The sequence below is a fragment of the Limulus polyphemus genome, unplaced genomic scaffold (assembly GCF_000517525.1).
Source record: "Limulus polyphemus unplaced genomic scaffold, Limulus_polyphemus-2.1.2 Scaffold692, whole genome shotgun sequence".
Classification (NCBI taxonomy): Eukaryota; Metazoa; Arthropoda; class Merostomata; order Xiphosura; family Limulidae; genus Limulus; species Limulus polyphemus.
Window position 1 is genome coordinate 455685 of NW_013666302.1, and position 11342 is coordinate 467026.

The following is an 11342-nucleotide window of genomic DNA, read 5'->3' on the forward strand; positions in this document are numbered from 1 at the left end:
AAGATTCTGTTCAATATAAGATATGAAGCTTGGTTATTTTCACTGTAAGATCTGATTCTTTTAGTTAAATGATAGTGGAAGAAATAAAAAATGAGCGATATTTGGAGTAGATATTAGTAACCATTGTTAATGTAATACGATCTAATAAAGTTTATATATACGTACACTTAATCGTGACAGACAATAAATACATCCCCGATGGGAAAGCGGGAAATCTACGGAGTTACAACGCTAAAGTAGTCCGAGGTTCGATTCCTCGCGGTGAACAGAGTAGAGAGCCCAATATGGCTTTGCTATAAAACAAACAAAATAAATACAAACACGAGAAAGATCTTACTTCATCTTTAGAGTTAAATGTTCTGTGTTCTCATGCCTTCGTGTGAATATAAGATACAACATGCAGCATGTTTCAACATGAAATAACGTGTGTCTCGAATACATTATAACTGTCGTATAAACACATATACATAACTGTTTCTTGGTACATATATTGTTACTGGTTGGTTGACATGTGGCATAAGATATGTTAATGTTGTTCTTTGAAAAGAAACACACGTGAAGCAGGAGGTAATCTTCCATAAATCTTAATATAGATATAATACACAAATATATATATCTACATACATATAGGTCAAACATTTAAATTTTGCACATTGAGTCACGTTTCGTTTACACACGCACGCCATGTGCTTAGACAAATCAATACAAATAAATTACACTGTAGAACAGGAGTTATATGAAAGATAAATAAGGATTTCTGTGATACTGTATTCTTATAAATATTAAGCTGTCGATCTAGCAACTTTAACTGGATCTGTTCGATTCTAAGTGCAATATTGAGGTGTGTGAAAACAGTTAAATCTACGATCACTTGATTTTCGAACTTTCTCCATCACGGTGGTCTTCTCACCACGCGTACTTTGTAGTTTCTCGTGCAGTAAGGATGTATAGTTTGTAATACTTACCTGTTGGTTACCATCAATCGGAAGGTAATCTTTTCTCTAGCATTTATGGAGAGTTTTGATGGTTATTTGCGGATCTAACAGTTGTGACCGATCGCATAGACGCACTGTTTTGTAGCCTGAAAAGTTTGGCAAGTGTCTGGAGCATACCAGTCAACTGTGTATTTAGTGATACTAACTTTCACAGTGAAGTGTTTGTTTGTATTTCTTTACCACGTTCTACCCTGTATTTGGAGGTACGTGGGACAGGCACCACTGCTCGACACTAGCCCATTGTGCGAACCGTAGCCATCTAAACTGTTATGAGAGGTGAGACCAGGGCTAGGATTAGTCTCTGCGGGCTGTGGTATCAAGTGAGAGCGGCCAACTGCGATATTTGTGGGACACAAATCGCCGAGGTACGATGAACCTTGAAGGGTGGTCCGTATTTGGTGTGGCTGAGATAACTGAAGCTCTGTGGTAGCATTGGCATTACTACCGTTGGTAGAAGTCCCGTCGTGGTCTCCCGAACTGGTAGAACAAGGCTTGCCGTCCTTAACCAGCACGGGTATGGCGACTTTTCTTGGCGAATGCTGGTGAGACTGTTGAGTTTGCTGCTCAGCCATGGCCTTCTCTTTAGCCTGTCTTTTACACTTGTAGCGGTGGTTTTGAAACCATATTTTCACCTGATTGGGGGTAAGATGGATCATACCGGCCAGATGTTCTCTTTCAGGGGCCGACAGATATTTCTGCTGCTTGAACCGTCGTTCTAACTCGTACACCTGTGCTTGGGTAAATAAGACTCGCCGCTTACGGCGTTGCGTCAGTGGAAACTGGACCCCTGAAACCACTGCCTTGTTCTCGGCTGCTGTAGCTACACTACAAGTACCGAAGGTCGGCATGTTCATGTTGGACATGGGCATTCCGGGAGACGAGCCCATCAAACGAGAAACTGTTACGAATAAAAAAAAATTCAAATGTACACATGTGCTTAAATACAAAATCTCTACATCATTACCAAAGTTTATCTAATCTGTGTTGTCCACTTCAGGTTTCATTGCTAAAAATGCTTTAAAAAACTGATTCAATAGCAAGCTTGAACTGGTAGAACACAAAACAGAATTCTTCCGAGTACGTGTATTATCATTATTCAGTAGGCACACTAATGTTGTTATAGAATTAAGATAGGTATTTATTTTTCAACAGTAAATATAATTAATGTTACCTAATTGTAATGTTATATAGTACACCTCTATGTATATAACCTGCAGTTCGTTTTGTAATAAAATAAAATAGTTATAGTTTTTCATAATATAGGTTGTTAATTAGCTGAGTAGTTTCTCGTGTGTAATAAAATCTGTAGGCAAATTTCAAGGATACGATATTATACAGGAGTCATTTGGAGAGAAATCCCATGGATGATAAAATATCATATGGGAGTAATTCGGAGAGAGAGATCCCATGGATGATAAAATATCATATGGGAGTAATTCGGAGAGAGAGATCCCATGGATGATAAAATATCATATGGGAGTAATTCGGAGAGAGAGATCCCAGGTAAACACAGTGCAGAAGTTTGTAAGCTCCGCCAATTGTATGAACAATTATAGGCACAAGGGTGGGTTATTTATAATAGCTACATATGCACGAACATGGAGTACATACAATGACCCAATTAGTGCTTCTGAATGAAGAAGCTTCTCCTAACATTACATGGTAGAAGAAACGCAGGGCACCAGGTTGTTTCACACACATTACAGCCAACCTACAATGGTGCTTATACTGAATGCAGCCTGATGATTAAGGCGCTCGATTCGCAATCTTATGATCGCGGGTTCGAATCCCATCACCGAATACGCTCGCCCTTTCAGCCGTGGGGACTATATAATGTGACGGTCAATCCCACTATTGGTTGATAAAAGAGTAGCCCAAGAGTTGGCGGTGGGTGGTGATGACTAGTTGCCTTCCCTCTAGTCTATCACTGCTAAATTAGGGACGAAGCGCAGATAGCCCTTGTGTATTTTTGCGCGAAATTCAAACCAAACCAATACTGGATGCAATCCTTTATATATGTTGAGGATGGTGTACATTTTTACTACGTTTATGATCCTGAGAAGCTATTCACATCAGTGAAACTTCAACAGAAAACCCCAAATTGTGTTTTCCTTGTTGAAAGCCTCCCAGTGGCACAGCGGTATGTCTACGGAATTCAATGCTAGAAACCGTGTTTCGATACCCGTGGTGGGCAGAACACAGATATCCCATTGTGTAGCTTTGCTTAACTTTAAACAAGCAAACAAACCAAATCATTTGTGCTACTAAATAGAGGTAATCAAAATGTGTTGGTTAAAATTAATTATGGGACAGAGATAATACTCATTGGCGACAACTGTGCTGCACATTGGTTTTCCGACTTTGAATCACTTTAAGAAACGCATACAGATCAAGGAGCAGAATTGAACGATGTGCTATTTGCTAATTTGTGACGAGTACTTGACGTGGTAAAGATATATGGTTGTTATATTACGTTCAGTCTAGTGGTCTGGTCAACTAACCAGTGCAAAATGTCCAACAGGTGTTTATAAAGTGCATGATCACCATGTACACACTATGATATAAAGGGAAACAGTCCACAGACTTATATCTGATATATTGAAAAGTAGTTACATCTCCTGTGCACCAGAATGTATATTAATCTACTTACTACAGTTATCCCTGCCCTTCCCCAGTGGCACAGTGGATTAATCTACTTACTACAGTTATCCCAGTGGCACAGTGGTAAGAATTCAAGTTCAGAAATTGGGTATGGCTAACGTATGTGTCTACAGTACGCTAACCTCTAGGATCCGGAAAGACTGGATCATTAATGTTCTGGCCAGGCCAGTTCTTGAGAGGCTTATCAATGATGTGTAGGTTTAGTTTATCCACGTGTTCTATACTCTTGTACTCATCGTACAACTACTCAATATCACACATTGAGCTGTAAAGTGATAATATAGAAATGTACAGTTGTAGTATTAGGCAGTGACAAGTGCAAAATTTACAATAACGTCATCCCTGCTGATCCAGAGATCAAATCTCCAAGTAAATATTTAGCTGTAGACAAAGGATCGGAGGAGAAGAAGCTGATAAGACGATACAAGATAATGGCCGTGCTAAAATCGTTAACCCCCAACATCCTGTAGTTGGAATTAGATATCAAACAGTGAATAAGGTGACTAAGGAGTCATATCTTACTTTTTTAACTATTGGAGAGAAAACTTGAGGTGGTAAAGATATGAATGTGAATTACTATCAGACAAAGTGTTGTTGTTGTTTGTAGTTAAGCACAAAACTACACAATGGGCTATCTGAGCTCTGCCCACTACGGGTATCGAAACCCGGATTCTAGCGTTGTAAGTCCGCAGACATACCGCTGTGCCACGGGGGGGGGGGCAGAGAAAGTTCCATCTTCCATGCAAATGGAAATAACTGTGGCAGTGTGAACAAAGGATATTATTTCGTTAAATCCGTTACGGATACTGAGTATATCATTGGAAGTGTTGAAAAGTTAGGGTTTTCTGAACATAGATTATGGGCCAATAGGAAACCCGGTTCAACTGAGGTACGTAATCAGCAATGACAATGTGCCTATCCTGGATTTTACCCACATCTAACTGATTTAGAGGTTCAAATAAATATTTGCAATTATATGTACATAGATATGGATAAATCATCTGTCAAAATTATTATGACATACTAAACACCAGAACAGAGAAGGAAATGTAGACGGGTATAAGTGTATGGCGTACGGTATTTATATAATGTTCAAAAACTGATCTGCATACCAATTCAATATTCACTTGGTGAATAGTCTTTCACTTTGTGATGGTTCGTTGATTGTGGTTTTACGGTGAAACACTGACATAAGACACTTGGTGAATAGTCTCACACTTTGTGTTTGTTCGTTGATTGTGGTTTGTGATACGGTGAAACACTGACATAAGGAACTTGGAGAATAGTCTCACACTTTGTGTTTGTTCGTTGATTGTGGTTTGTGATACGGTGAAACACTGACATAAGGAACTTGGAGAATAGTCTCACACTTTGTGTTTGTTCGTTGATTGTGGTTTGTGATACGGTGAAACACTGACATAAGGAACTTAGTGAATATTCTTTCGCTTTGTGTTGGTTCGTTGATTGTGGTTTTACGGTGAAACACTGACATAAGACACTTGGTAAATAGTCTTACACTTTGTGTTGGTTCGTTGATTGTGGTTTTTGATACGGTGAAACACTGACATAAGACACTTGGAGAATAGTCTTTCATTTTGTCTTGGTTCGTTGATTGTGGTTTGTGATACGGTGAAACACTGACATAAGACACTTGGTGAATAGTCTTACACTTTGTGTTGGTTCGTTGATTGTGGTTTGTGATACGGTGAAACACTGACATAATGAAACTTGGTGAATAGTCTTTCACCTTATGTTGGTTCGTTGATTGTGGTTTTTGATACGGTGAAACACTGACATATGAAACTTGGTGAATAGTCTTTCACTTTGTGTTGGTTCGTTGATTGTGGTTTTACGGTGAAACACTGACATAAGGAACTTGGTGAATAGTCTTTCACTTTGTGTTGGTTCGTTGATTGTGGTTTGTGATACGGTGAAACACTGACATAAGGAACTTAGTGAATATTCTTTCGCTTTGTGTTGGTTCGTTGATTGTGGTTTGTGATACGGTGAAATACTGACATAAGACGCTTGGAGAATAGTCTTTCATTTTGTGTTGATTCGTTGATTGTGGTTTGTGATACGGTGAAACACTGACATAAGGCAAGAACATCGGAATTGGTAAGTGGAGTTTTGTGCATTAAACCTTAAAGGACCCTATGTGGCATATTGGTTTCTCTGCGGACTTATACCGCTAGACACTGGGGTTCGATGCCTGTGGTTGGCAGAGCATAGATAGCCCTTTCTGTAGCTTTTTGTTTAATAACAAACAACAACAACAAATCTTAAGTGTGAATATTTTTACTGTGGTTAAAACTGTAGATGATATTTCGTATTTATAGCCATTCGGACATGTCACGTGAGATTATGAAGTGAGTTATACGCATATTCTTATTTCTTTTATTATATTAGCTTTGACCAGGTCAACTAGCCAGTGTTTTGCGTAGTCGATCTGGTATGTAAATAATTTTATTAGTGTTTACTTTGGATGTGAATGTATCGTAGACCACTTAGTAAGAGCACGTAACATATCTTCTGTTCAGGTGGGGATCAGGGAGGAGCTGACTCTCGGGTAACTCTAGGCTGAGCATTATGTTTCCAAGGTGAGAGCCTTTCTTCCTTTTCTACATTTCCAAAACTTCTCTTATTTACGTGTGATAAAAGAGTCACTCCAGTATTTTTTCTCTCTCTACACATATATATTTGTGTTCCTTTACAGTAGGACAGCGCTATGTTTGCGGACTTATAACGCTAGAAACCGGGCTTCGATATCCGTGGTGGGCAGAGCACAGATAGCTCATTGTGTAGCTTTGTGCTTAATTAGAAACAAACAAACAAATTCTCAATTTTTTAGGATAAATCAGCAGACAAAAATGGTGTCACAAATATACACCCTATATACCCTATATTATACCCTATACTAAAATTTCAATCTCTGAGTTATCACAGGCATGGGATAACAATCTGACCTTCTCTCACATAAAATTTAAAAACTTCACATTGATCTTACCATTTCTAATTTGTATTTGAGCAGCATACCAGGAGAAAATAAAACTGAATAAGGAAAACTGTTAAACTTCGAGGTAAGAGTAAAATTAGAGGATAATAACACACTGCCCTAAATTAAAACAGTGTAACCTCACATTGATCTTACCATTTCTAATTTATATTTGAGCAGCAAACCAGGAGAAAATAAAACTGAATAAGGAAAACTGTTAAACTTCGAGGTAAGAGTAAAATTAGAGGATATTAACACAATGCCCTAAATTATTTACTGTAGATAAAACATGTCTAAGCTTTCGTAAATGCGACTTTGTTAATTCAAGAAAACATATTCAAGCTTTTACAAAATAACTTGACTTAATTAATGCAAGTAAAACATAAATAGTCTTGTAACATAACGCGACTAGATTAATGCAGGGAAACAGATTTAGACTTGTAACATAACGCGACTAGATTAATGCAGGGAAAACAGATTTATTCTTAAAATAAACGCGACTAGATGAATGCGGGGAAAACAGATTTAGACTTGTAACATAACGCGACTAGATTAATGTAATGAAAACAGATTTAGACTTGTAACATAACGCGACTAGATTAATGCAGGGAAAACAGATTTAATCTTGAAAAATAACGCGACTAGATTAATGCAGGGAAAACAGATTTAGTCTTGAAAAATAACGCGACTAGATTAATGCAGGGAAAACAGATTTAGACTTCTAACATAACGCGACTAGATTAATGCAGGGAAAACAGATTTAGTCTTGTAAAATAACGCGACTAGATTAATGCAGGGAAAACAGATTTAAACTTGTAACATAACGCGACTAGATGAATGCGGGGAAACAGATTTAGTCTTGAAAAATAACGCGACTAGATTAATGTAGGGAAAACAGATTTAGACTTTTAACATTACGCGACTAGATTAATGCAGGGAAAACATATTTAGACTTGAAACATAACGCGACTAGGTTAATGCAGGGAAAACATATTTAGACTTGTAACATAACGCGAGTAGATTAATGCAGGGAAAACAGATTTAGACTTGTAACATAACGCGACTTAATTAATGCAAGTAAAACATAAATAGTCTTGAAAAATAACGCGACTAGATTAATGCAGGGAAACAGTGGTTCAGGTTTCAAACCCTAACATCTGTGATAAAAGTATTCCTGGTGCCAGATGCTGCTTTTAGAAAAAGCTGAACATCTAAGTTCATCTTGAGACAAATAGAAACTTCTGGAAATCGCCAACATTCTGAGTAACGTAACATCTGTTTTTGGAACAATAACATCAAGCTGAAATTCAGCCATCACAGCAAAAGAAGCAACCACGAAACACGGCTGACAATGTTAACAACACCATTCACTGTCATCATAATACAAGTATTAGTAGGAAAAAACAAGAAAGTCCACAGAAAGTTCTAACCAACTTCTGAGTGGATCACTGGGAAGATTCCTATCTTATTGAGGAAAGTCAACTATTATCGGATAAGTATACAAACTCATCCACTTGGCAGGGAAGAAAAGGAACTACTGAAGAAAGAAGGTTGCTAAGTCGAAAAGCTACCATCAAAACCCAATCACTTCCAATTACCAGAGGCGTAAGATGTCATTGTGATTTTAATGTAATATTAAAAGCAACATCTCGACAAAATAGAATCACAAATGGCACATATTTGTACGACGATAATCGACATTTGGATCGTTTATAGGATTACCAATAAGCAGCTGGTACATTGTAATGTATATTTTCAACGTTTGGAATGTGCATCTCATCAATTTTGCCATTGTGCACAAGATATAAAGCTATATGAAGTAAGCATTTGTAGGTCGCCAACTGTATCATATTACTTGAAATTTTAAATTGAAACTTCTCAGATGTATGTCACTTGCTGCGTAATAGCTTTTTGGTATTTATTTATTTATTTTGTTCTAATAAGCTGAAGAACGTATCATATTTCTTTAAAACTTAATGATATTTAGTTTGGTAGAAACTCAACTTTCTCCAAGTGTTGTTTGGATTACAATTTAGTAAGAGATGGGCTCAAAATAACAAGTTCCGCATACGCAAAAGGTCCTCTACGTTTAGTGAATCCTGAAGCCTTGATCTGAAATGAAATGGGTGAAGATTGTTTGATTCTCAGGACATATCTTGCAAACAAACCCACCAGAAACGACAGCCATCTCGGAAGCTCGTCAGGATCATCAAATAGGAATGTTTGTTCAGAACTAGGATATGACGCTGTGGCAAGAAGATGATAGGTTATTGTCATGTCCCTATGAGTGGTATGTTATTGTCATGTCTCTATAAGTGATAGGTTATTGTCATGTCCCTATAAGTGATAGGTTATTGTCATGTTCCTATAAGTGATAGGTTATTGTCATGTCCCTATAAGTGATAGGTTATTGTCATGTACCTATAAGTGATAGGTTATTGTCATGTCCCTACAAGTGATAGGTTATTGTCATGTCCCTATAAGTGATAGGTTATTGTCATCTCCCTATAAGTGATAGGTTATTGCCATGTCCCTATAAGTGATAGATTGTTGTCATGTACCTATAAGTGATAGGTTATTGTCATGTTCCTATATGTTGATAGGTTATTGTCATCTCCCTACAAGTGATAGGTTATTGTCATCTCCCTATAAGTGATAGGTTATTGTCATCTCCCTATAAGTGATAGGTTATTGTCATCTCCCTACAAGTGATAGGTTATTGTCATCTCCCTATAAGTGATAGGTTATTGTCATCTCCCTATAAGTGATAGGTTATTGTCATCTCCCTACAAGTGATAGGTTATTGTCATCTCCCTATAACTCTACAGTGAAAAGCTGTCAAATGTTCTTAACGAAACTTCAGTAGCTTCACTCCTTACCAGAGTAATGCTGGTAGTAGACTAGCTCTTTCAAGTAATCAAAACCTCTTACTAACAGGACTGATAACTGTTCAGTCATGCAATATCTTATAAAAGTATCAGGGAATGTGCTTAAGTGGACGTTAGAAGAGGAACATGAGAACTTAAGTAAACTTCGTAAAGAAACTAACAATACTTTCATCTCGATAAAGAAATTGATTTCAGTTATTTGATTTAATCTCATTGTGTTTTAACTGTTACGTGTTTTTCTGGTTTTATTTTCTTTATTATACAGATTTCTCATTTTTTCTTCTTATTCTGGTCAGTAAGTAAAGAAGTGAACGAAAACTAAAATACTAACACTCACTTGCGAAGCGCGGGTCTGGGGGCGCTCCGTACCATCCAGTCGCGGTTTGACGCACGTGATCACCGTAGTGCGAGAAGTCGGCACCATTACAATATTGGGTCGTGAAGGAGTTGGGATGGGACAGTTGAGGAACCATATAGGGATTGGTCACGGGCACATTCATGCTTTCTTGAGGCTGGTGGTTACGGTATGAGACTGATGTTGCGAAGGTTAATGTTGTAGGAAATCCAATCGCGTCGACAGTAGCGGCGACTTTCTTGTAGCCCTCTTCGAGTGGACACAGGATGTCGGTCACAAAAAACGAAGTTGAGCGTTTAGGGCTCAGTGACATGGCTTGCACAGGAATCACTGCGCTAAGTGCCTCTCTGCCGAGCCTCTTATGCAACCCTCAGTTAATCTGGACGGGAGAAATAAGAAAAACCGTGCCTCCGGGGCACCAACAGCCAACGTAGAATAACGGACAACCCACAGATACTGCCTCTATACAATTAATGCCGTGGCATGTATGTTACAGAAGGGTGTGTATGTAGTACACGCATGCGCCGTATCTTTTCTTTTTTTGTAACTATAGGTATAGTTTTTAACATGAAGATTTATAGTGAAACAAAGAGTTGTTATTAAAGAGGAAACTACTTTTCATTGCCTTTTGAGTCAGAAGTATATTTTTCTTCAAAACATATTACGAACAGTTCGTCATGCATACAATGACGTTCGTCAAGTAACACTGTTGCAGGAAGAGGCGTGGCATCCGTTACATTCTGAGAGATTGATTGATGTTTAGTAAACTCCACCTACAATTCGTGTTTCACTAGGCAACAAAAATATGTAGTAAGACGATAGGTAAGTATGACGCTCTTCTTCAAATATCGTATTGACATTCAACAGAGTGGTGGGGCAGGTGAGGTTAATGTTTGTTTAAATTTCACCCGGACACATACACACAACCAGTAAAAAATCCAGCAAGTGTCAAAATGACGAAGATCTTAAACTACAAAATGTACCTTTAACTTTGATATCTAAACAATTGGAAGAGACATTGATAAATCTCTTCACAACCTTGCGTACATACGCGTGTGGTGCACGTAACGTAGTAGCACGAGAAATATGGGATACATATATATATGCACGAAGAAATTGAGTTTAATGGAGGTATATGTTATATGAAATGTAGGTAGACGCGTTCTAATATAGTTCATGTTTTAGTGTACAAAACTAACATGATGATAAGTAGGCGTCGTTACGGAACGTTAGTTAATACACGTAACTTTGTTCCGTAGTGCAGTACATCCTCTGAAACCCAAGCAATACTCAATTTATACGTCCTATCATAGTTTATAATAGGCAAGAATTACGTAATAGGAGTTGTGGACACAATACGTAATATGTTTGTTTGTTTACGTTATGCACAAAGCTACACAATGGGCTATCTGTGCTCTGCCCACCACGAGTATCGAAACCCGGTTTCT

General features: G+C 37.9%; 1 protein-coding gene across 1 annotated transcript; it reads right to left on the reverse strand.

Annotated features, from left to right (window-relative positions):
* Positions 1–1171: 1171 nt before the first annotated feature.
* On the reverse strand, positions 1172–10207 carry LOC106460005 (homeobox protein Nkx-2.1-like). The gene is made up of 2 exons (XM_013919685.1): positions 9877–10207; positions 1172–1893 (listed from the first exon to the last, which is right to left on the reverse strand). The coding sequence occupies exons 1-2, from the start codon at positions 10205–10207 to the stop codon at positions 1172–1174; spliced, it is 1053 nt and encodes a 350-aa protein (XP_013775139.1).
* Between the last annotated feature and the right edge of the window lie 1135 nt (positions 10208–11342).